Here is a 27254-nt window from a genome sequence, read left to right as displayed (position 1 = left end):
ATTTAAAAAAGCCATGTTAAGACAACCAACCTTCATTCGTCCCTTCCTGTATGAATGTTCTGTATGTCAAAATACCTGAAAACTGCACTGATACAGTAGAACTTGTTTTAACTTGCATTACGAATAAACTGCACATGCTGTTTTACGGACAATATATATTTGTAAACTTGCTCATGCAAAATTAGTGTGCACAACAGGGATATTTGTTTTCTAATCCCCACATCTTTAAAAATGACGTTTATGTCTGGTTTTTTTGAACTGTGCCCAAGCCCTCTCTTTAATATAATAAGTCTTACACAGAATTCATCTGCCAGCCAAATCAATTTATGAAGCTAAAACAAAAAAGAATAAAAAGTTATATAAAAACATGGTGCACCTGGATGCTTGATTCCCACCTCCCCCCTTTCTTTGTTTACTAGTAGAAAGAGTGAATAAAAGGAAAAAAAAAATCATGGTCACAAAATTTTGACATTTTAATCCTAAACATTACAGGGCAAATGGATGTTGGAACCTATTTCCATACACCATGCGTCAACTTTTTAATTCCCAAATGTGGCCAAATCCACTAAAACAAGAGTGGTTAACAAACTCTGGATTATGGAAATACATTTCTGGAATAAATGCTAGAAAAGCAACAATGGGAAAAGCCAACTGTCTCCATAAAGGTAAATAAAGTGGAACAATGTGTAGATTAGATACTTTTTCTGTTTCTTACTCATAACCTGTCAATTCAGTGCATCATATGGTTCAACATAATGGTCCCCATTTTGGACAAACATCTAACTAGTGTCCATTGATTCCAAGTTAGTGGATGACGAATCTTTCTGGATACTTTCAAAGATGGCTGCCAGCTCAGGGTTAGAGCTTATTTGTGACTGAAATTCACTCATTAATGGACTCTTCTCTGCTTCTGGAATGGTTAGAAGCGCTGCTACTGCCCTCATAGCAGATCGTTTCAGTTCATCTTGCTTTTCAAACTCCTGTTTCACTGAGTTTGCCTTTACCTAGGGAAAAAATGAAACTATGTTTGAAACTTTTGCTTAACTCTCCCTCCACACCCACCTTATTTAAAAAAAAAAAAGTATCTCAAAGACTATTTTCTTCCATACTACCACTTTGCACAGCTCTCAAAACGGCCTAAATTCTTAAAGAAATCCCCAAACCATCAAACAAAAAACCACAAACATCTACTTTTTAGCAGACTTTTCCCCAGCAGTTTACAAATAGACTGAAACTTGAATACTGCAAGGTAAGCAGAAAAAGGTTGTAAGCTACCAAGTCAATTACCAAATCAAAACAATTATAGCAGCCAACCTTTAGCTAGTAAGGTCAGTAAATGACATTAAAATGGTATCACCACAGTACCTCCAGCTTCTAGAGAACAGAACTTTTAAAAAAGTTGACCTACATTAGAACAACTGCTTAACCTTCCATTATAATTTTCAAAGATATTTCAGCAATACAAACATAGGTTATCAGTGGTCAAATTCCTTGATGTGAAATATTATAGACTACAGTAATGGAAAAGCAAAGTAAATCAGGCATTAAATGACTGTCAGAACATGCAGGTGGATGAAGACGAGCAGGAATAGAAGGAGACTAACTGTGCCAAGATCCAAGAATCTTATAATATAAATGAAGGGGGGGCGGGGCGGGGAACAACAAAAAATAGGACTACTTTACACTGCCTCCATCCTTCATCACCCAAATGCTTGTCTGAAATAACATAATCACAGGAAGCCAGTAAAACTCTCAGTATTCCAGCTTCATTATTTATAATTAAGTGAGACTTACAAGTTGCCCAAGTGGCAGCTAAATTTTTAAGGAACAAAATAAATGGCATCAAAGAAATTAAAGGTTTTTAAAAAGAAGCTAGCAAGTCTACTCTCCATTTGTAATTTAAAAGACATTTAATACATGCATAAAGGCCCACATATTTATATTATTCTGCCTACTGCACTTATCAACTATAACTTAGGAAATGCTGCAGCAATACAGAAGTATTCTTCATACATGAGTTCATTTATATTTCTATAAGACAACATGAAATAATGAAGTTAAGTTTAGATTTAAATACCTTAGTTGTACATGTAGCACGCAAAGGTTCAACAAGCCTATCCAACCTCTGCAGCACTGCACTTGGACAAAGGGTAGACAGTCTCACCAACATTAAAAAGGTTAGCATCTAGGTTGAGGAAAAAAAAAAATCAACAATTAGTTATGCTCAGCAGATATATGGAGATATACTTCCTGTATAACCTTTTCAAGAGCAACACTTTAATGAAAATAGCAAATATAGTGAAATACTTAAGCATATGAAGTAGTATTTTTACCACTTCAGTCGATTCACTATTTAAAATATTTTCACTAAGTTACTGCTTACACAGAGAAAAATGACAGCTAACCTTAATATCATAGTGATCCTTCAGGCCATCTTCAACATGGTTTAAGAATTCAAATATATCTAGTCTATCCAAACAGCTATCCAGGAGAGTATACATGCACTCAAAAGCTGCTTTCCTTATGTCCAACCCATCATCAACTGTATGCTTAAATGGTCCCATTTCCACCTGTCAGCAAACAAAAAAAAAGTTAAATAATACATTTAGAATAACAAAGACTCTGCTTTGTATCTATTTAGCCCTGGTTTTCTTAGTTAACATACCTCTCTGATTAATTCCTTTCTGACTTTTGTTTCATTGTAAAGATGAGGAAGCACAGTATCTAAGAGGTCCCTGATTAATGATGGTTTATTGTGTGCAGCTGAGTTAAATGTCACTAGGGCTACCCTCCTGACATTGAGATCCGGGTCTTCCAATGTTTTCAGAAAATCACCTGCAAACATGTACAAAAATAAATCAACCCATGAGGATCTTTTTCATTTGCTACTTTAAAAATATCTTCGCTTAACATTTCAAAAGGACATATTTATGCAGGAGTTATTTTGATGTAACAGAGACCAATACTTGCTATTTTAGCTTGACTACACAAATAAATCTATTTATTATAAACATATGAAAAATATTGATATAATTGAGATAGATTATTATTTCATTTAATGAAACAGAAGTAGGAAAACAATCATCAAAATAAATGTCCATCACAATGATATTTCAACTTTTTTCTGAAGGTATAGCATGTAAATGAATGAAAATTACATTCAATACAATCTTCCGTTTTCTCCGTTAAAACTCTCTCAGAATATGCATTACAAAAACAATTTCAATTCTGCAGTTCAATAATTAGAGAACACCTCTTAAGGAAACTATTAACATATTGATTTTTATACCCTAAATTTGCATATATTGCGAATTCCTAAATTACCGTAAGATAAGTCTATTCAGTATACACTAATGTAGCAACACCTCTCATCCCACCCTGCTCTTGAGCATTTTCAAATTAAAATTTCTATACTTCTGTAACACAACCTTGTTAAAATAAATGCCTGCAGGAATACATCATTTTTCCTCAATGTTTAAGTTTTACTGGCAAATTCCAAGAAGAGAAGAAATTTTTAAAGGAGAAAAAGAACAAGGTGTAAATATCAAAGTGATTTCACACACACAAAAAAAAAGTCCCTGGGTAACATATGACTGAGATTTTTTTAATTATTAGATAGCAATAGTTTTTTGACTGAATAACCAATAAATATATCCAGAAACCAAAGGGGCAAGGCAGCTCCAGTGGGAGGGATGGCAGGGGGAAAAACCCACAAGCATAATCAATTCTTGAATGTATTCTTTTAAAAAAAAAAAACTAAGCTTAGTGAGGAAAATGACACATAGGAACTGACTCCACCTCCCCACAAATAAAAACCCTGCTCTCCACAAAACTGTATATTTTTATTTTTAGATTAATCTTTTTTTCTCCTATTAGGTTTAGCAGTATACACTTTTTTTTTTACAGATCTTTAAACCTGTAATTAATCCACTACAAAACATTCACCATAGCATATTAAACAAATCTACAATACTTAGTCATAAAAATGAGAAAAGATCAAAAAGCCACAGCATTGCAAAGCTCTTTATCATACTGACGTTACACTGAATGCTCTGATTACCTTACCCCTGCAGAAATATACACACTTCCACAGGCTTTGAGACCACAAAAAGTTATAGAATCCTGAGTACCTAAATTTACAGTTCACTACCTGGTACTCAGAATTCACATGTGCATACATATTTTAAGTGACTGAATGTTAATTATTTCCAAGACCACCCTTCTGGGTAAAGAAGCACCTTCCTACATCGAACTGATACAATTTGGCAATTTGGGAAAGTAAACCAGTTTTTGGGTATCATCTTCCTAAAAGCCCTACCTTCTTATATTGTCCATCACAGCTTCAATACATGTAATTTTTAATCACAGAACTTTTACTGCTCAGAATTCAAACAAGGTAGGATTGATATAAATGTTTCCATAATAACCAATTATTTCTAATTGTTCCAACAGCTACCATTAGCAGCTAATTCTGGTAGCTGCAAAATATTTACTTCTGAAAACACAACAAATTTTAAATGCAATTCTATTGCCTGAAAACAGAAGTAAAGAACTTACCTATGCAGTTCTTCAAGAGCGGGTCTATGGGTTGTGGATGATCAGAAATAGTGAACTTAACAGCAGTAACCACTGAACTTCGTGCATATGAGGACCCTAATATGAAACAAAAGTGTAAATATGTAACATTAAAACAGTATAACTACAGAATTTAAATCATGCTCAATGCCATTCTTTTTAAGTTTCTAACTCTTAAGAACACTGAACAAGATGTGTTATTTATTACTTGCAATACAATATGTAACATATGTAAACCTATGGCGAAAACATTTTAAACAGGGGTAAAAAAAATACCATAATGTTTGTAATAAACATTTAATGTTATCTGCTACAGAAAATTCAAGTAACAAGCCTATTAGAACAGATACAATTTTTTTTACAATCACACATAGGCCTACAAATAACTCTCCTCTTTAAAGCAGAAGCACATGAAGAAAACATGTCAATACAGTTCTTGATATGAAATTGATTCATGAATTATATGAAATGATCCTTCCTAATCCTTAAAAATTTCAGAATTCTTATCTGAAAATTAGTAATTATGTAAAAGGTCAACATGTTGCAACTGGTCTGTCAAGTAGCATTGTCCCTTCATGACTCATGCTCCTTCCCCTTAAGTTTAGAGCTCTTTGTTAAATATAGCATCATTAATTGATATACCAAAATCTGAAAACAGAACATAAAATGATCTAAGAACATAGAATGATTTAAGCTTCACACTGTTTGGGGTAGGGTCACGCGACACTGACACCCCAAAACTTGAAGAGTATCACAAAATTTAGTATTTGCATGAGTTACTACTATTCACCTGATGCCAAGTATCCTTTGAGTCGCGGAAGCAGAGTCTCTGGGTCTATTAACGTAAGCTTGCCCAAGCATTCAGCAACAACATTCCTTGTACCCTCTTCTGCACATTCGCAGTGTTTCAAGAGTAAGGCCCAGATGTTCTCAACATATGGTTTGAGACCAATCACTGATGCAGAGCTAATTATTTCTTTCAAGGAATGAAGAAGAAGGTATTGCCTCTTAGGTTGACTGGTTATTTCTTGTAAGACAAATGGCAGATACTCAGGAAGATTGCCAACACTAATACTGCCTAAAGCATAAGATGCCGCTGATTTGACTTCTTCGCTAGGAGAAGAGAATGCTTCTAGTATTACAGACTTCAGCTCAATTTGTCCACTTAAGTCAATGTGATGCCCAACTTCCCCAAGAGAAAGCAAAGCCAAAAGCCGAATGGAATCGGTGGACCTTGAGTTCTTGACATCTTGAATGAACTGACCTACAACAGCTGGTCCTTCCTTAGGGCAGGCTCGAGTAAGGGCAGCAACACATTTGGCAATGGAATAGTAAGACTGCTTGTGAGTAAGTGCTGTGCTCTGTGAGTACACTGGACCTGTTAACATGCGCAGTAAATCCATATAGCCTAAATTATTTGTACCAGTCACAACCAAAGCTTGGAAGAATTCTAGCATGGCACTAAGTGCTCCACCCTGAAGCAGAGGTGATCTCACCAGCCCAATAAGTTCATTGAGAATGGACCCACTAATCTTTGACAGGGAGGAAGGATATACTTTAGCCAGTGTTGTCAGAAAACTGATGGCCATCTGTGATACATGCATATCACTTTCACTAATCAGAGGTGGAAGCTCATCCAGGACAGCATCAATCATGGCAGCTGTCAAGCTGTCACTGTAATTCTTAATTAAAATATCTAGAGCAGAAAGAGTGCCCAATTTCAAAGCTCGCTGGTTCTTTCTCAAAAAAGAGGCAAGAATAGGAACTCCTTCCCCAAGGATTGGTCTCAAATCTATCTTCAAAGGAGAACCAGCAATCAGTGTCATGGCCTTCACTGTAGTTAACCGAGTGATTTCATTCTTCAGTCTCTCTAAGAAGATCTGAAGTGTACTAGGCAGGTCTGTGCCTAAGCTGTCACCAAGGCTACAAATTATTTGACCCATGCAAGATATTGCCCTTTCTTTCACCTCCTGATCAATGTCAGCAGCCTTTAATCTCTTGATTGTACAAGTAAACAAATCTTTGATGTAAGGAGTAGCATCAAAGGAAGAAGGCTGGTCTAAAGGACGAATGACTTTCACAAGTTGTTGGGTAACCAGAAGTGCCTCTGATGTTATCTTGTAAAATGGGTCTCCAACACAAGCTACAACTGGCGGTACCAATGCTTGAACATGAGGATGAAAGACTTGGGGAGAATGATTGCAGAGGATCACATACAAACAGGACAAAGCATCTATCTTCAGATTAGAAGAACTTGATTTGTCATTCAGCGAAAAAATTATTCCTGGAAGAAAAAAAGAAAAATTTATTTTTAGGTTAGGTATTTATATTCTGTTAGAACACTTCAAAATTTCTGAAGGAAAGCAGCTATACTCAATGTTTTCCTGCTTCCAACCTTTCTTGAATGCTTCCAAGCCTCTTTCACCATTTTGTTCAATCAGTTTTTAAGCTTCCTCTACACAGAGGACATGAGCCATTTGATGGTTTGCGATGTATTTTCTTAATTATAAAGGGATTCTGAACCTTTAACTTTTCCAAACTTACTTTTCCTTTGTTACTTCAAAATTCAACATTTTTGGTCCCAAAAGCTAAAATATGGACAATAGGTCATTCTGAGATGAGAAAGAAGGCAGTTTGATCTTGCAATTAAGCAGCAAATAATTTTTTGTTGTTTTTTAAGATACAGAAGAAAGATCTAAAACTTAGAGCCAACACTTGTTTTCAAGATTAATAGACATATGTCACCAAAATATTTATATAGATCCACACAGTAGCTGATTATTTTGCAAATTTCTTTAAATAGAAGCAACACTTCAAAAGCTTTTGCAAAAAGCACAGGTCAAGATTTAAAGATTTCGAAACTTCACATCCAATTTACTAATAAATCTTTAAGTTGATACTATGTTTCTCATACCTGGTACAAGTACAGGAACATGTTGTGTTAGGGCTCCAGGTAATACATTTACTAGCTCAGTCAGCATGTTAAAGCAACACTGACGAGTCTTCACACTTTTCTCCTTCATCTGTTTGTGCAACGCTTTAACTATGTTGGGGACCTGTAATCATCACAGATCTGTTAATTGATTCAATAGCTGAGATTTCTTTCATCTTTGATCACGGGGTATATAAAGATGTGTGTCCTACCTCTCTATTTCTCATTCCTCTACAGAATGAGAGAAGTTATAAACACGGGGAAATGAAGATTCAAAAGAATTGCTATCCAAAAAAAATAGTATTTTAACTTTAAAAGGGGAGATGAAACAAAGCAAAACTAGATTTGCATTAATAAAACTGTAGAAAGGAACAATCTGAAGAGTCACCCAAATAATTAACTTAGAAAATATTTTTCAGCACTATCCTTTTCATTCTGCAAAAAAAATATGTTGTAGCAAATCAAGTTTTATCTTGATCATTAGACCTTACGTCTTGCATTACAGAATGCACAAAGTAACTATTTTGCTTTGGTAGTTTGGCTAAACTCATAGGACATGCAACTTTTAAAAGTGACGGTAAACAACTCGAGTCAGATAAGCACATTTGCATGAGTTGGTAATTTCAGTTTCCAAGACTGATGCAATTTTTCCGTGCCAGTTTACCTGGCTTGTTCTCTCTGTTAGTACTACAGTAATAAACTATCAATCTGTGAATGAAGAAAGTATGATGTGGCATATTTCAAGAACTATCCTTATAAGCGAGGCACAACTTCAGTGTGTCATTTCAAAGATAACAAAAATCTTGACAAATAACCTGAGACTGAAGCATTGTCAAAGGCGTCTCTCCTTGTTCCATTGCATCAGGATCACAAAGCCAACTTTGCACAGGTCGCGTTTGTTTTAAAAGAGAAAGATATGCATGAAAAACATCTGCTTTAACATTCTCTTCACGTTCTTTGAATCTGGCTATTAAAGCAGGAGATACAGTTTTGTAGAATTCTGGAAGCATTTCATGTCGTGTGCTAACCACAGCATCCAGACATTTAGCAGCTGCACGCCTCACTTTCCAGCTCATGTCATCATCATCACTATATTCATCATCGCTCCCTTGAAAAAATAAAATTATGCATATGTTCAAGTCTAGACAATTAAAGTGTCAAGTTTTATTTTAAACAATAAGAACACACTGAGTTCTTTGCGTAAAGCACACCAAAGAAATAGGTTCAGAAGTATGTTAAAAACCATACATAAAAAGCGTTCTAAACTGCCTGAATCGTAAAGCTAATTATTCTAATGATTTTCTCTGCCAATTTTTTCACACTAGTCTTACACATGTATTAAACTGCAAACAGGACAAGATGGTTCCCATCACATTTACAGCCTAACTACTGATTTTCCTCTTTATTTGTGACATAAGCAACAATACAACAACAATTACTAGCTGATAAAGAGTCAACAAATTATTCTGTTTCCTTCTAGGAATAAATCAAACCATACTCTGCTCCCCAAAATTACAAGAGAAATATACAATAAGCAATACAAAGTGACTTTTTAAGTGCTAAAGCAACAACTATGCCGCCCATTCATTCTTTAAGTAATGAGAATGTTATGCTCTGGGTTCAGATTACTTGTGCATCCAAGTTTGCATAAAGCTTACATATGGCAACAAATTGACACCATATTAACAATAAATACCTTATACCTTTTAGTCTAAAACATTTTTATCCTACAGAAAAATACTGAGCATTTTGCAATTTTCAAACTATTCCAATTTTATGCATTAGGCAACAATATATTATAAGTGGAAAGCAGCGAGAAGCCTTTCCCATGCTGAATATGTATTTTCAATTCATTAACTGATGTTCTTCTCACTTTAGTTATATCACTCTACACACTTCTGCCTTTTTCCACCTTTCAAGTATTTTAAATTATTTGTCTTGTACTTTATGTTCACCCTTGGAATTATTTATCTCCAGCAACAAATCCTATACCTGTCCAAGAATTGAATTCATAAGGTATGTTTAAAAACAGTTCAAAAATTGAATATAAAATTATACAAGTCATTCAAATGCTGGTACCTAGTAGCAATACCACCCATAACAATTTTCTCAGATGAGTGCAAGTTCACAAGCTATTCCTCTCCCCACACCAAAAAGAGAATATACCTTGATCATCATCATCACCACCATCAGCATCCATAGCATTTTCATCTTCATCTTCATCATCATAATTGTAATTAGGATCATAGGTAAGATATTTAAGACAAATGTTTATAATAGTAGATACGTGAGGATAAACTTCTTTAGGACATCTGTGTAACACAAAAATATAATCAATGTCAAATTACTTTGAAGAACTAAAGTATTTCTAAAAAACTTCATGCCACATACTGTACTTCGGAGACATTAGCCAAATCAAGTACTATCAGTGCATCCATCTGAATTACAGAAGTGCACAGAGGTCAGAAAAGGCAATGCCACTGTGTAACTGGATCTGCCAGATTGGAAGGTTGCGGGGGACCACGATATGTCTTTGGGTATCAATTTTTTTTCACCCCTACTAGACAACAAATATTATTAGAACACTCCTCCCCTCCCCTTTGCCTAAGTAGCAAAGGCACAGTAGAAAGTTTCTGAAGTACAGACATAACATACTGCTTAACAGTTAAATGACAAGACAGAATTACAGGAACAGTTGCAGCCCAAAGCTTGCAAAAATATTTTGTACCAAGGAGATTGACTCTTGACAGCTTATAAACAAATGGCACACTATTAGATCTTAAGAAAGCCTGAAAAGGTTCCCAAGAATAACTTACCTCCTAACAAAGGATTCAAAGGCTTGAATGCAATACTCTCGTAGTTCATCATCATCTACATTACAAAACTTTACAACCAAAGGAATTATTTTCTCGAGATATTCACCTGGTAAGAGAAGAAAATTAGCAAAGTAATTACTCTCATCTAAAAACTTTTAAGGTTACAGATAATTTATATTTTTTTCTTACCTATTCTGTGACCTGCTTGCCTACTGATAGCAGCAATACACTGTATATAGGTCCTAGTTGTTGACATGGAATCATTTTTAGACAGCTCTGTCAACAGATGTTCAATGAGGTCAACAAAAACCATATTGCCACAACTCATAACCAGGTGACCAAGAGCAATGATGGTTCTTTTCCTCACAGCAAGTCTGGGGCTAGTCAGCTGGGGGAGCAGACAGGTCAGAATTGAAGGATGGAAGTTAACAAGCAGTCCTCCTTGCCTTAAAACAGACAAAACACAAACTCAAACCAATTGAATCTAGTTAATTTTGTTCATATACTGCACAACAATCCCTTTAAATATTCCCAAAACATCACAAAGATTCCAATAAAGTCTTTACAATTAAGCTTTTGGAACTTCTAAAAACAAGAAGTTAGTTTAAAATATACCCTCAAAGCAATAAACAAAATAAGCTTAAAACTACAGTTCTCAGAAGGTTAAATAATAATCAACCTATCAATCAATGTAACTTCAATACATTTACTTGGTTTTTTTCCTAAGTGAAGTTTCACCTATACTTAATACCGTACCACATTATTCCACATAGCTTAAAAATTTAAATCTAACATTTGGAAAATTAAAAGTTCAAACTTTAAGGAGTATTTATCAGCCATCACCAGTGTTTTGGAAGAGGGATGTTTACCTGCTCAGCATATCAGCCATGATATCCAGTGCCTCCAGTTGAACAGACACATCTTCCTGCTTGGCTATAGCACTAGTGAGACGCCCTGTGATCTTTTTGCAAACATTAGCTGCTAATGCAGAACCTGAAAGTACAACAAAACCTCAGCATTTTCATAATTAAAAAAATATGTTTTTTAACACTAGAGATTGTGTTTGTGACTATGGAAAGCAACCTGATCTCAATGTAAAGAAGCTTTTCCCACCCAACAAAACAAGCTTGAACAGCCAGTTTGTTTGCTAATGTAACATAGCTCTGCATTAGAGCTGAAAGACTATCTACATAGAAACATACTCAGAAGGAGTGCTTCTTAATTGTCCCATAAGGTATATACAACAGAAAGGACGCTGCTTTCGGCAGTGTAAGCAGTGGGAAGTGAAGGCCAAGGCAAGTCTAGAGCAATAAATGAAAAGGACTTATAGGTAAAAATAAAGGAATAACTAAAAGGTAAGGGGAAGCACAGAAGTAGATAGAGCCACGTCTAATGACCAAAACAGTAAAATAAAATTATTTTGTACAAGAAGCTCCTTAAATAATAAGTACCTGAAATACTGCTGAAATATTTGAGAAAGGGGGGAAAAAAGTATACCCAAAATATTTTAAAATTCAAGTAAAAATGTCTTTACCACAACTCCATAGTTCCCCTCTCCCTTAACTGCCTAATATTCGGAGTAATTATGAGAAGAAACTCATGTAACAGCTACCCAATGGCTAGCACTCATCTTCATTTGCATGAAGTTTTTGCAATCACACTTCTGGAATTTAGATGTGAAATTAATACCATTCCAACCTATATTAAGTATAGATTAGATATATTTATGGCTTGTTCTTAATGATATGACTAAAACTAAACATAACAAATTGGACAGTCAAATGTATTACTCTAAAGGCTAAGAAAAGACAACAACCTATGTTTGAATTGAGAGCAAGAAATAACACCTAGGTTCCTTTTGTATTAGGGATACTAATTATACTGAAAGATTTTGCTACATTTTTGTTTGAGGTTTACCTCCACCCCAAAATCTCTTTTTGTTTTGTGTAGGCAAACAAAAGAATAAAAGCTTAAACTGATTTACATAAACTTTAAATAAATAACTAATTTTAAGTATCTCACTACTGCTTGATAAAAGCTAGACTTATGTATGGGCTTTCAATAAAGCATGTTAAAAAAAAAAAGCTCCGATTTTTAATTTAAGAAACCTCAGTCTCTAAAAACTGCATTTCCAAAGCCTTTTTAATAACTTATCTATTCTCATTCATACCCTACACTACGATATCTGGAAAGCACTTGAATAAAAAAGTAATGCCATTAACTGAGGAGCTGTTCATCATTACTATCTCTTTTGGAGAAAAGACTGCCTTCATTTAAAACTGCAGGTAAGCATTTCAGTAATTTAACACGGAATTGTTAGAAACACAAGGTACTTTCCAAAACACTTGCCAGAAACTGAAACAAGAAATCAGATCATTAAAGAAAAATACACAAGTTATAATCAATTGTAAAGTATACTATCAATCAAAAAAGCAAGATGAGATTTACCTATTACTACAGCCTAGAAATGTTCCACCAGACAATTAGAGCAGGAGCTTTTACAATTTGTTCTACCAAAGCTCATATACAGCGTTTGTTTTTCACATTAATGCAATTCTTCAGTAAAAAAAAGTTTCAAAACTAGTAAAAACTGAAAATACAGTCAGAGAAGAAGAAACTAAAAGGATATTTGTGCCATACATTTTTCCTCTGACAGAAATTAGTTCCAGCGTTAAATTAACTGAATTCTCTCCACTAAAGGACCCAGCTTTCGCATTCTTTTATTTAGTAATGAAACAATAAATCTAGGTAGTCTTGAGTCCAAAATGCCTTACCACTGGAAGCTGGGGGGAGTTCTCCAATCACAGTTTTAAGGCCAATGCTTGAAATGTCACGTAACTGTTCTTTATCTGAAAGCATGTTTGTACAGAGGGTATCTACAATGGTCTCCACTTGATATTCCTTTACTTTACTCACCAAAGGGCCAAGGCTGTATAAACAGAAGATAAGTATTAAATCTGCAACATGAAATAAAACTCATTTTATTTCAGTATTTTGCATTCAAGTCACAAAATTAAGGTTGTTTCTGGTAGCAATATAAAGCAGGATTTTAAAATAAGAAAACCTTCAACTGGTGGGTTCATAATCTGTCTCCATAAAGTTAGTAACAAAATACTGGTTTAGTACATGTTTTTTTATTTAGTGGTAGAAAGAATTTTTGCATGACTGTTCTGCTTCCGTCTCAGAATCACAGTCCCTCTTACTTCTCATTTAATGCCAACATTTACAACAAAAGTTACCTAGCCAGAGGCATCAGTTTACGTGCTTAACCATCAGCGCCTGCTTAGCTCAGACAAGTACGCAACCTTCTTAATTATTGCATCTTTAGTCTACACAACTGATTCTATCTATATCAATATTCGATCTGATATACACTCAGACTCATTTTATACCTGAGAGTGCCTTACTTAATAGAATGCACACAGTAAAATAAAAAACAATGACACAGCATTCCATCTTTTACAGAGTCTAAGCACTACTACACCCGCAGCACATAGTAACATTTCCTCTCTTTCCTCTGAATTGTTTTCAGTCATTCCAACTGTTTTGAGGATCATAACAATCTTGTATTCACTTGTCAAATGCTCCCATTTATTCAAAATACTAAAGCCACAGATGTCCCAGTAAAGCCTAGTTCATTGCTAAGAAATACAGCACCCTTCACCATCTTCCCAGCCGTCACCCACTTTCAGCATCTCTCCATTGTTAATGCTCTGTTCCAAAAGGTAAGTTATGCAAAAGCAGAGCCTTACATTGACTCTATTTCCTTCCATTCACCTGCAAAAAACCTCCGTAAGAACTCCAAGAACTTATTCCTCTTACTACTACCCTTCCCACTTCTCACTCCATATTTGCTTACCTAGTTTCTCCTTATTTTTAAAACAACTGCCTTCAGACAAAGAATCTCAGAAACGGGAAATAATTTTGAAAGACTTTAAATCACCACATCTTTTAATCTAAGTCAACTCCCTCAAACGTACTACATTAACAATGAACACATCAGATTCTGAAAAATTAGCTTTAGAAGCTGTGTTGTAGGCATTCCTACCATGTTCCTTCAAAAAACAGTGCAGATAGCCTACACATACAATAACTACTCTGAAAGACATAGCTCCCTTGTTTTGTAAGCTTCTGCTCTATGTTGACCTTGCCAGCTACTCTCTCTTCAATTCTCTGTGCTGACATCCATAATATTACTATCCAGTCAAGAAAGCATGCTTACCAATGAGACATCAACACTAGAAGTGAAATGTGACATGAAGCTAAAGTTCTACCAAGCTTAGGTTCTGCACCAACCCTGACAGAAGCGAGGGCAGGATGACAGGAAGCTGTGTGCAATACTCACACTGGAGAAAAAGCAATGGCTTGAGGCAAGAATGGAGACAACAGTAGCAAGGACCATCTACAGAAAATGTGATAATCATCAACTAGAAGTATAGCCAACAGCAGAATTAACAGAAACACAGATATATCTCCAGAAAACTACCATTTATTTTCTCTTCCATCTGAATTAAAGCGATTATGGACATTATTCTGACTTTGCCTTGTGTACAGACCTTCCCCTAGTTATGTTTTGCAGTTGCTCCAGATGTCCCACCAACGAAATCCCACAGCCCAATTCTCAACAACTTTTCCTCCTGTGACACACACTTCAAGTTATACACACCACCATCGAATTCAACTTTGGCCACAGTGAGAAAGCACAGAAGTTTTTCAAAAGATTCTACATGTGTGTTCTCCATGTCAGCTTTGACGACCACTGAAGTGTGAGGACTTTAATAAGCAAGCCCTTTGTATCAAAATAACCTGGGCAAGATTTTGAGGAGTGGAAAGACATGCACAAGGCTGTTATTTTTTAGGAAGCATTTTTCAAAAGCTTAAGCTTTGTTGCTGTTTTTATAGAAGTCAGGCCCCAACTTGCAGTACAGAAGTCAAAGCAAGTCCATGCAATGATTCCATCAGATTTGTGCTGAGAGGACAGAGAGCATTTAAGTGGTTTCAAGTGCTGGGCTAAGATGCCATGTCTCCTACTGCAACCAACAGAGCCAAGTGTTACAGATCAGAAATCATAGGTGTTTCAGAATCAGAAATCTCTTTGTACAAGAAAGGGTACAGATTTTGTATCTGCCCTTCAACATCGTACACAATGTTCACAGACAACATCTTGACAAATCATAACTGTAAAATTGAAATATGTGGAAATCAATGTATGAACAAATGCAAAAAAAGAAGCCAATCACAAATTGATTATAGTAACATTATAATGTAATGCCTCCATATAAACTTTATTTTTTTTCCCACACTGAACTTTAATACTGTATACATCCGCTTTTCATTAAAGTTCATTCTAGCAAAGCTAACTGAGACTAAAATGATCTCTGTAGGGTAAGTAAACACTTATTTCGAGGAGTTGAAGTCAAACTGAAACCCTACAGGAAAAATGAATGAACTAACTTCTTATCAAAACAAGACTAAGATCAAGAAAGCAAAGTTTAAATTTTCAAATATATGCCACTACTCACTACAAGTATGTCAGACTTCTGAGAATGCAATGATTTAGAACCATATGGTCGTGAACTTATTGAAACATCATAAGTATACAGAAGTTTTACAAGCAGATGATGAAATTATTTGTAAAATAGATCAACATCATTAACAATAAAACAACTTTCAACTAGAAGTATTTGCCTAGTTTAACTGCTTGTCAAGTACAAAGGAAGTATCCTGTCCAAAGATGGATGGTTTTCCCCATGCTTAGGAAAAGAAAAAAGTAATACTTGGAAAGTTGTAATATATTAATTTGTATGTAAATTTTCATTGATTTGAAACAAATAGCAACTATCAAACTTTTAAAACAGTTCAGCCACAAGTTAGTTTGATACACAAGTGTAAAAGTCTTCCCCCCCTTCCCAAAACTAGCTTTTCAAAGCACTTCACAAAAACACAAGCTGAAGACACTAGGAAAAAGGTGAGAAGAGAACTTCCAACTTGATACATTTGGTTGTACAATGTAATAATGGAGCTGCCAGATCATAGCACAGAGCTAAACCCTGATTGACAAATATTGGTATGGAGTTCTAGTAAAATGAATAACTTCAATACATTATAGTCTAATTGTACTAGATTACTGGAAAGAAGCTATCTGGATGCGAAGTACTTCCTTTCAGACCTTAGTGATTACAATGAGGGGAAAAAAAAAGGTTTTGTTTTATTTCATAAGATTTTGAACATTATTCTGAATTAAGAGAGAAGTTTCATATTAGAAAAACACAGACATTAAGTCAACTGCACAAAACTCAGGGGCGGGGGGCAGAAATCATCCATAGGCAAGCAGAAATTCTATCCAGGCTAGCAAGATACTAAGCTCTCAATGAAGACTATTATTCTGAAAGTAGATAGTCCAAAATCCAAAGTAACTTAGGCCACTCGGGCAAAAAACTTACTTCACACTTAGTACTTAAATCATCTAATTCCCACATTATCATATTACAGAAACCCACAAGTGTTTTAAGACAGAAAAAAAATCACCCTTGAGTCTTTACAATTTAAAGGGGAGCTCCTTTCCTAATTTATATGTATGGAGAGATGAGCACACAATGTACAAGATGACATGCAAAATGGTCTTTCTTGCTTTACTGGAAGTGGCTCTGGAGTTAAGTCTAACTCTCAAAGAACACAGATGGAACCTGGATTCACTATTAGCTAATAAAACTGTCAGCCAGGCAGCTTCAAGAGAACCCACATGTCACAGATCACTATTCAGAAGGAAAGGCTCGAGGCTATGGCATTCAGCATAAAGGCACTGAAGTGAGTTTAGGAGCTTAGTACTGTATTTGCCAAGAATGACAGCAAGACAGCCCCACATCTTTACTACCTTGCTGGTACTGCTGGGGAAAAGACAGATTCCTCCATTGCTTTAGCAGTGGACATCTGAGGATGTGTAGCTTAATTCCAAAGTGCTGTTAAGAAGGAAATGTTATCTTGTATTAGTTTTACTTGTTGACCTATACATGCTTTGTATTATCTCACCATTTTTCATGTGACTTGGCACCTTGGACCATACTGAATTAACTTCTTAATGTACAGTCAAACTTGACAATGGATTTGTTAATTTTGAACAAGTCACTTTATCAATCCCCACTTCTGGTCCGAGCAATTGTCCTTTTGAGTGTGCACAGGGAAAAAAAGAGCAACAGTCTGCTCAAACACAGTTTAGAAGCACCTACACGGTAAATCCAACCCTCGTGTTCCAAGTTCCTCTGAAACTCAGTCTTCTCTTGTGTCTCAGAGCATCAAGTTTTTGACACAAAGGCTTCCAAGCACACTTGGAGTTCCCCACACCTTTCACACTTCCTGCCTTAGAGGTCCTCTCAGTCATTCCAAAACCATCCCTCTCCACCAAATAGCTTACACCACAGGACAACTATAGAACCTCAAAAATCATGGTTCCAACCGATCTGCTCACACCTTTTCTCCTGAAAAAAAATAAAATACAGTGTTCCAACAGCTCAAACTAAACCATTAACACATAACTGTTGGAGCGAGCTAGGCTGGAAGACTAGGCTAAGATTCAGAAGACTGCACGCCAGTAATTCCAGCTGGACTCAAAAGGCTGAGATCTATGGCTGTCACTGTTGGACAACTAGCAGACATAGCTCTGTACAGTTGGACAAAAACAAAATACATGTTCCATCCCAAAACCTGTTGTACATACCCCTGTACTGCTGCTACCCTTCTTTTCCACGTCCAGGAATTCACAGCAGCAAGAGCTAAGTATCATAAAAAATGCTCAACAGAAGTAAAAGGCAGCAGGCAAGAAATGCAGACAGGAGGAGGACATGGGCAAAGGAGATGTACCTATCATATAAAGCAAGCCTTTGCATTCAAGCACTAAGCGTGAACGAGAGTTCAAAGTTTTGGCGTTAATGGTCTGTCACCATGTTAGGCAAACTTAGGAGCTTCTGTTTCAATGGCTAGGCTCATAACGCCTTACCCCCATGAACTCAAAACAGTATTTCCACATGAGGCATAGCAGCACTTAGATTATCTAACACCCGAGAATATGCAATTCCCAAGACTATCTCACCTACTGCTTTCCATGCCTTCCTTCACAAACTGTAAACTGCTTGGTTTCCTTCTCTCCTTACCCACCATCACCCTACTCTAGTGATAAAACCCACTGAAAATACAAGCAAGTTGGGAATTAAAAAAAAAACCAAACAAAAAACACACACAGCAAAGGCAAAACATATTTACTGAAAACATGCACTGAAATATCACATAAAACTTCAAACTGGCCAACTGGCCAACTCCCCAAATTATGCCATAGACATCTAAGATTGATGCATTATGATTACCCCAACGCCACAAATTCAGGAAGATTGCAATTTACTCACTTTGCAGTTTATTTTACATAGATACATAGGTATCTTAAAAAAACTACACAAAAACAACTTTGGTACAACATTTCTAAAAGATACTGCGTACAGATAAACTCAAGAGAACTCTTAATTGAGGTACTGACTGGTATCTGATGAAAGGCTTCAACAGAAGCCCTTTAAGTCACAGAAACAAAGACATAACAGAATGATTCCTCACTTGCTTCAAGCAGGTATACTTACTCCTGCAGAAATGAACAGCTCTGACAGAGCAGAAGCAGCCAAACCTCTGGCCCTAACCTGGCACTGCCCTTTAATTTCAGAAAATGGCACTATAATGGAATCTTTGGATTCCACAAACCATCTCTACAGCTACTAAATCCCTGAGAGTAGGGGTTTAGAGGACCATATTCAAAATCCTCATCTGGTCATGTTACTGCTTCAATCATGTTAAATTAATACCACAGTCTTATTAAAATAATTTTTGGATACTGATACAGGTAAAGACCTTTTTCTTCCAACAGATAAAATTCCTGATAAATTTGTACTCGAGCATTTGACAAGAGACAGATTATTACCAAGAGTTAGCTCCCATACTGAAATACATGAAGCCATCCCTGATTGCATTCCTAAAAGTTGAAATATTTTTCCCCAGTTGCTCAAAAAAGCTCACAGGTTTCTCCACAACTTGATTTCACTCTTCAACAAAGCCCTCCCTTCCCAATGTCTTACTGACACACCGTTAGTTTCTCTTCAAATACCCACCACTGTCAGTCAGTGGCTACTCACAGCATTGTTGCACTCTTCTACACTTGACGCATAGTAAATTGTTTGCAAGTGACACAAGCACAAATCACCTAGAACAGAAACAATCGCAATTCCAAGACATGACAACTGTCCACAGCAGTCTGGGTAAATTCTGTTGGGCATTTTAGTTAACAGGCTATGGTGTACAAAGGTGCAAGTACAGAATCTGTAGAAACCATTTCACATCTGTAACGCTGCATGCTCCAACAGAAATACTGTAAACAGAAGCACTTGGAAGCAGAGACAAGCACATCTACAATTATGGGAGCATATTCATATAAAACTGAGTAACAGTATCCTTTTAAAATACGGTAAGCCTTCACAGCAGCAATCGTGAAAGTTTGCTTTTGATTAACAGCAAGCGAGTTTGCTATCTGGTTGGTGAGTTTCCAAGTGGCAACATCACCCCTCCTTTCACTGCTAAAAAGATCATGTCTTCTGCTTTTGCAGTTTGCAATGACTTGTGCAGCTCTATAAAAAAACATCTTCCACATCCTAGAGATCTACAGCTGACACCATCCTTTTACACATCGAATTGACAGACTAGAAGCAGATCTCCACCAAAAAAAAATAAATCATTGTTCCGTAAATAAAAACATCTGCAACGTTGGTAAGGATTTTACTTTTTTTTTAAAACCAGAGTTATTGAACAACTACTAAATTCTTCTAATTGAAATACATTTATTTTTCAAGTGTAACCTACAAGTAATTAACATAGTAACAGCAAAGGCTGGTCATTTAGATCCATCTCAATTAAGTATAGGAAACTTTTTTTGCTGATGTTTTAAAGATGACCATATCACTGAAATGATGAAGTCATTCACACAAAACACTTGAAATTACAGTTTCTAGAAAGTGTTAAACCAGATTATCTGAGTTAGCATCTTCAGTCCTATTTATTTAGTCTATTAGCTCAATAAGTTGACATACCAATTATGAAGTAAATTGTAAAAGAGACTGCCTCAAGCTCTTCTGGCCTTTAAAATCAGTAGAAATCACTTACAGGCCTTATTATTAGCCCCAGATTACAAACTGAGCCTATCAGAAGTAGAAAATAAACTATAACCTTTGTTTATAAACTCAGTTCTGAATACAAAGCTTTTGTACTTAATTTTACACATTTGAAGGCAGTTTCAGGTATTGTTTTAAGTGGTCTTTGATCTTTTCCCTTTCACTCGCCAATAATTTGTGTCCGGTTTCTCCTAAAGTCAAAAGCTCATTCAGCTACCTACGGAAATAAACAGCAACTACAACATGCTGTCTCTTTTAAGTTTGAAAATAAAGGTGTTCGTAGTGTAGCTCCTTATTAGGAAGAGGGGCACCAACTCATAATTGATTATAGTCTCAAACTGGCATGTTTTAATGGCTATTAAATAAGCATATAGGGAAGAGTTGAAATTCATAAATGGAAAAAAAAAAATTTATTCAAATCACCAGTATAGCGTGATGTGCAACAGTGTATTACCACAGCATCCAAAATGCTTTAAAGCTGCTGAACCGGATCAGCCACGAAACAGTCAGTATGTGCATCATCCTGTTCACACTAATGACTCACACTCACAGCATCAAGCAGGGTTCCCTATACTTAACTACTGTCCAGGGAAGTCACACCGATAAATGCAGACAAACTACAGGATCACAGGGGAGGAATCACTGAAAGTACTTACGTTAGCCCCCCACCCCCCTTTTTTTTCGTGTGTGTGTGTGCGTGCATGTTTTTACAGGTTTCAGGAAACATTTCACAGTGTGAAACAATCAAAATTTCTAAGTATGGGTTTAAATGGCAGAGTACCAAACCATAGATAACGGCTCAGAATGAGAAGTGGTTCATCCTTAAACCACAGGGCTAAACTTATGAAACAATTAATGTGCAGTTTGGGCCAGCGGAACATTACCAACATCACCAGCAATGAGGAACAAACAGCCCATCCAACACAATACCTATGCTGAGACAAACCATACTGCTTGTCTAATCCACATGCACATACTCTTGGATAGGGCTACAGGCACTATAGCTACTACTGCCACAAGGTGCACAGGATGCTATGCTGGACTACATGAACCACCTTAAACTACAAATATGCTCTAAGAATGTCTAATATGTTTTTCTACATTGGCTGACTGTAAAGCAACTGGTAACTATTAGATAGAGCAAAAAACAACTCCTCCAGAAAAAACACAGACAAGAAGAATACATTTAAAATTTTACATGCTCGTAAGAAAAACAAGGTGAACAACCTGCAGTCACTGACCTAGTTTGCACCTACTGCCTGTAGTAACAGAAGCTTGATGAACACACTCCTTTCCCTTCTGCAGGGTCAAAGCTCAGAGCAGGTTGATTTTTACTCCAAGAGTACTAAGGCAGTTCATTAATTTTCATTTTTATTCAGAAGTGAACTGCACAATCATCTTGCAAGGTAGCAACCCAAATTTCCATGAATTCTCAACCCGACTTCTGCTAACCAAAAAACAACATGTTTTATCCTGTCCAAAACCAGTGTAATAAAACTGAAAGGGTCAAGAACAAAATCACTAGTGTACTTGGAAGAGATAACAAGAAACAAGTTCATCAGCATTTTAACCAATAAATCCCTTCCTACTCAAATGTGAAAGCAAGCAGCGGATAAGGCAAAACCAGGAAGACTGCTTACTTGTTGCCACGCTTGCCTAAAAATAAATGCTGCTTTAAAGCTGCTCCAAGTTGTTTTAAATCTGTTCTGTTCAGTGACCTCAAGAATCAAATCTTGAAAGAGCGATCCTGCTCAAGGAGTGATCAATACCTTTGCCATTCACAGTGTTCCCATTGATCTACCTGTAGAGGAAGCTCCCCTAACACACACAAATCTTTCCCCCCTTTTCCAAGGAAAAATTTGTCTCAATCAGATTCAAGGTACATAGGGTTCTCTTAAATCCTTATTCTATGGGAAGGAACCTATACTTAAATGGGTCATCAAGTACCTATCTGATGAAAGTTCCTGATGATAGTCTCTAAAGTTCACCAGAGCATTTATATTAACAGAGAGATCTAAACACAGTTTATGCTTTCCTCAGCTGAAAGTGCCAGCAAATCCATAATGGAAATACACAAGTAAAGAACATCACCACAAAATATTTAAAAAACAAAAAGTCAAGAAAAATATGCTAGCTGAATTTAACTTCCCAATGAATTGGACTTACACCTAGTGTTGTAGTAGATGGATGACTAGATCTGCTTGAAACTTAGAAAAACTACTTAAGCTTAATAGCACTCAACCTCTCCCATCCTTCACCCCCACTACTGTTTATACCAATGCTCATGTGATTGCAGCAGGACAGCACTAAGCCAGAATAAAACTAGTCCCCAGACCAGTCTACAATAAAATCAGATAAGCAACAGTGCAAGAAAAAGGACAAGAAGGATGAGAACAGCAGAGCAGCAGCAGCATCAGACTGGCTTAAAACTATCATGAAACAATACCATAAGTATAAGCTGCCTTAAGACGACTGGCTTCGGGTGTTTTGGGGTAGTTTTTTTGTCCTCAAAGCATATTTGCAAGTGATTGGGATGCCAAAAAAAAAAAACCCACTTGATACATTGAAGACTGCACATGTTCTAGATGAATGTTCACAATATACCTGAAAACTTTTCCATCACGTTTCTTGTCCCATTACAGTCAGTTTAACACGGTTCTTTAACATTATTTGCATCTCAGAAAGACTCCAAACTTTAAATCGATCCTGCCATTTTAATTAAATCCAAGAATTTCATCAGTATGTCAAAGTAAACTTTAAAAATAGAAGAATGGTTAATAAGAAAGTGACATGTGCATATGTGCACATACTCAGGCAGCCATCTATCTTCTCATTTTCCTCCCTTTACAATCTTTCTTTAATGTTTTAATAAACATTACTTGTACTTTAGGTCCAAAATTCTAGCACTGTCATTAAAGATTGTGATATATAAACTGTGTCTACGTGCATTAATCTAAACTTCAGGATAACTTTAGAATGTACATGAAAGGTGAGTACTGCATGTATGCTGCAACGTAACTTTTCCACAAAATGCGGTTTCACACAAAGACAATGCTAAGCCTGGGCCAAGTTTCATAATAATCTACTCTTCTGATTGAATACAAGCAATCTGTTTCAAAGCCATACAACTTAATTTGTACCACAAGAAACTTTGACGTTTCAGCAGTCTGAGTTAAAAAGAAACATGGCATTTTGTGTTGTTTGTTAAAAAAGGGAAAGAAGGGGCAGGGGAAGACACATTTTAACACCACTGCAACCCTGGTGAGAGTACTGAAAAAGTAGCGACAATTATATTACTATACTGCTAATATTAAACTTTGGCTTGAAACTTGCTATTCCTACACTAGTTTCTATATGCAAAGTTTAAGTGATGGTAACCAAAAGTATTTCAGAAGCTGAAGCAAGCACTGCTTCTAAGTACATAAGCAGATATACACACAGGCTTTAATTTTCTGCTTTGCCAGTCTGATAGGGCAAACTGTAAATAATAACAAGCTGAAACTAACTCAGCTAGTCACAATGTGAAACTCCTCTTTAAAGCTGTCCTAAGCTCTCTGTAGGACATTTACTTCAATACATGCCTCACTGAATATAAGTAGCATAGACGGAATGTAAGTAGCATAGATGGAATATTGGAAAAAAACCCTGAACAAGAAGCACTCTCAGGAACATTAGAAGCTTCTTAACAGAGAGGCCCTCCTTAGAGGGCACAAAAAGAGTCAGAAAGTCCAAGAACAAAAAGTCAAAATAAACGTAGCACCTCTTCAAAGGGTGTTCTGGAAAAGCCACAGCACATGTAAAGTTAAATAGAGGAAGAGAAGGTACTGAAGCAACAGAAGTCTCTGAAATGCAAGTAACTTGCACCCTGACCCCATAAAACATTTGCAGTTCCTGTAAAGCATGTAAAATCATTAACGCAGTATTTTGAATGTTAGGGAAGAACTCTTCCATATTTGACAACCAAGACCATATATTTACCTTTCTATTTTTTTATTTCTGCCTGAAAACTACACCAATACTACAATTCTTCCCCTACACGTCATCTACCTTCTCAAAGTCAAATACCAATGTGGCAACTACCAATAAATTATCATCTTTTTAAATCTTTTTAGCATTCAAGAATTGTCACCGAAGAACAAGCACATCATTCACATACTTTCAGCAAGGACTGCATGCAGTATTTGTCATATGATACCCCAAATGTTAATCAGCAATGTCAACAAAAGATAGTTCTGTAAGAAACTACAAATAAGGCAGGTACTACAAGTACAAGGGTTCCTTTGTGGACATCAATTTCACAATTATTTTGCATAGCAGTGGTCCTTAAGTTTTTCAAAAGTGCTTTATGTTGTTTAGCCATTAAATAGTTTACACCACAGAAAAAGAATACCTACCATTTGACAGCTAAGTTTTGCACCTCACCATTTTTATCTTCCAGTAATTTCAAAATCATCTTCACCACCTTTCTTTCACTGTCATCATCCAGCTTGATAGAATCTTTCTGTAGTTCTGTCATCAAGTCATTAGTAGCCATAAACCTGACAAAAGAGAGTCAGATAATTATTTCTAAAAGGTTACGCGTTACTCATAGTGCTCAAGATTCAAGATCCTTGGTTTCCACCATTTGTTATCAAGTAAATCACATTTAACATTGGATTACTGTTACCTGTTTTGTGATGCAAGCAGCACTTATTTTAGTTGCAGAATAAAAAGGAGAAAATTTGTATTTAAAAACAACAGTAACTTTTAGTTAGGTCATCACCCTTCCCTGATGAGAAGGAGAGCTACATATTTTACTTCCACTGTTTGCATTATATTCCAAATGATCTCCACAAAGTAAAACTGGCACTTTCATGGATTTTAAGTGGTCTTTTCATTAGCTATGCTGATTATTTTTTTAACACGTTTGTTAAAAAAAAAAAATCTCTGCTCAGAGTTTACTTTAAAACAACTTTTAAGCAAGAAGAAGAATATAGACTTTTTCAAACACTCTCCCACAAAATTCATAAAAGCCGAACATCAATGAAGGGAGAAATAAAAGTGAAGCTATGTTTTATGTGTTTTTCATTTAATTCCCCTTTACAGACTTTTAGTTTGTTTGTAGTCCAGACAATGGCCGATTAAATTTATCCAGCCCTCAATCTGGGGTGCCACATTAAAGACCAAGATCAATTCTTGAGAGATCAAGCAAATAACAATCTTTCGTATCACTAGTTTACTACTCAATAACACTGTCATATCCACAAATACAAGAACATGCTGAGAAATTATTTTCCAAAAATACTGCTTTTATGCTTTTTGTTTCCCTTCCTTACAAAGTCTGTTTTCCAATTTGTTCTTTTGTAAGCATCCTCTCTTCTCAGGAGAAGTAATACAGATGTATTACTCAACTACGAATCCCATGGGCTTCAGTACCAATCCCAAAACCCATTCAAAGCCCCAGACAAAAATCGTTTGTAATTAAACAGTTAAGGTTGACATTTGGACTTCAGGCTCATCAGCCTCAAGCAGACATCACTTAATCTCAGGTCATACTTGGAAGGTTATCTCTACAGCCTGACACGCTAGGTACTTTTTTTACTGAAAATGAGAGCCAAGACCCTGCATAATCTTAATACGCATCACAAATGCCAGATGCCTGACCTCACATAATGGACCCCAACTTGTCCTGTCTTTTAATACAGTAATTCCAGTCTAATAGTCTCAAGGTGTTTCTAAGATAAGACCTCACTCATTTTTCATTCACTCCAATGGTCCCACCAAAGTAAGCCTGTAATCTGACAGGAACCAGATATGCACATAAACAGGTGATGAATGCAAACATCATCAGCTTTTAAGCAGCGCAAAGAAAAAAAGCTATTTGGTAAGTAAAGGTAATGGACAGATAGGATGGGAATAAGGATATACACAAAGTCACACAGTACTCAAACATTTAAAACTGTCTCCATGTTACTGCTATTTTTACCTGCTTTTCTTAAACCTCCTTAATAGCCTCCCCTCACTTCTTTGGTTAATAGCTCCCATTTCCTAGCCTTACGAGTTCACATACACTCATCACCTACTTGTGACAAGTTCCTACCCTAAGCAGAGCTTGTGCATCCTCAGTGCATCAGCAGCTTCTGCACTCAACTACAACTAAGGAGTCCTCCTGGCAGAGCCCTCCATTAAAAAAAAAACAAACCACCCAACCCAAACCCCACAATGGTGTGGGGAGGCCTGGCAACTTTAGTAGCTGGTATTTAGAAACAGGGTTTTGAGTAGTTTAGTGTGGCCTTTAGTCGCAACTGCTTCCTCCTCCGGCACATCAAACTACCTGGTGCAAAGCAGCAGCATGTCAGCAGCTCCTCATACCTTGCACTCAGAGTAGTGATTCTCCTCCTCCAGTGGGGACACCACTTCTCCCACAGCCACACAGTAAACTGCCACCTTACATTACTGACCATTTTAGAATTTAAGTCCAAGTTTCTGTACAATAAATGTCACAAACATTTGGATTGGTCAAGTCAGTTTATGCAGAAGACAGAGGATTAAATTTTACAGTAAAGTGCTTATTTGGAACTGTGGTTTATACTCAGCCTCCCCTATATCAACATGTTAACCGCACTGTACCTCTTCAAATACACATGATCTAAGACTAGATGCACTTACAATGACCAGTACTAAATACTATTTTATCCATTATGCAAATACATGGCACACAAAGTTTCATAAAATGTTATTGCATAACAGACAGTT

General features: G+C 36.3%; 1 protein-coding gene across 1 annotated transcript; it reads right to left on the bottom strand.

Annotated features, from left to right (window-relative positions):
• Positions 1-306: 306 nt before the first annotated feature.
• Positions 307-25055, bottom strand: CAND1 (cullin-associated and neddylation-dissociated 1). Its single transcript, XM_010296000.1, has 14 exons — positions 24914-25055; positions 13098-13252; positions 11193-11316; positions 10513-10769; positions 10324-10429; positions 9674-9819; positions 8323-8615; positions 7490-7631; positions 5366-6859; positions 4558-4653; positions 2666-2835; positions 2406-2570; positions 2078-2185; positions 307-1004 (listed from the first exon to the last, which is right to left on the bottom strand). Exons 1-14 carry the CDS (start codon positions 25051-25053, stop codon positions 780-782), a joined length of 3621 nt encoding a protein of 1206 aa, XP_010294302.1. The 5' UTR covers positions 25054-25055; the 3' UTR covers positions 307-779.
• Positions 25056-27254: the final 2199 nt, after the last annotated feature.

Source organism: Phaethon lepturus, unplaced genomic scaffold (genome assembly GCF_000687285.1).
Source record: "Phaethon lepturus isolate BGI_N335 unplaced genomic scaffold, ASM68728v1 scaffold39191, whole genome shotgun sequence".
NCBI classification, from domain to species: domain Eukaryota; kingdom Metazoa; phylum Chordata; class Aves; order Phaethontiformes; family Phaethontidae; genus Phaethon; species Phaethon lepturus.
Note: the sequence above shows the minus strand (reverse complement) of the source record. Positions and strands in the feature narration are given on the sequence as shown.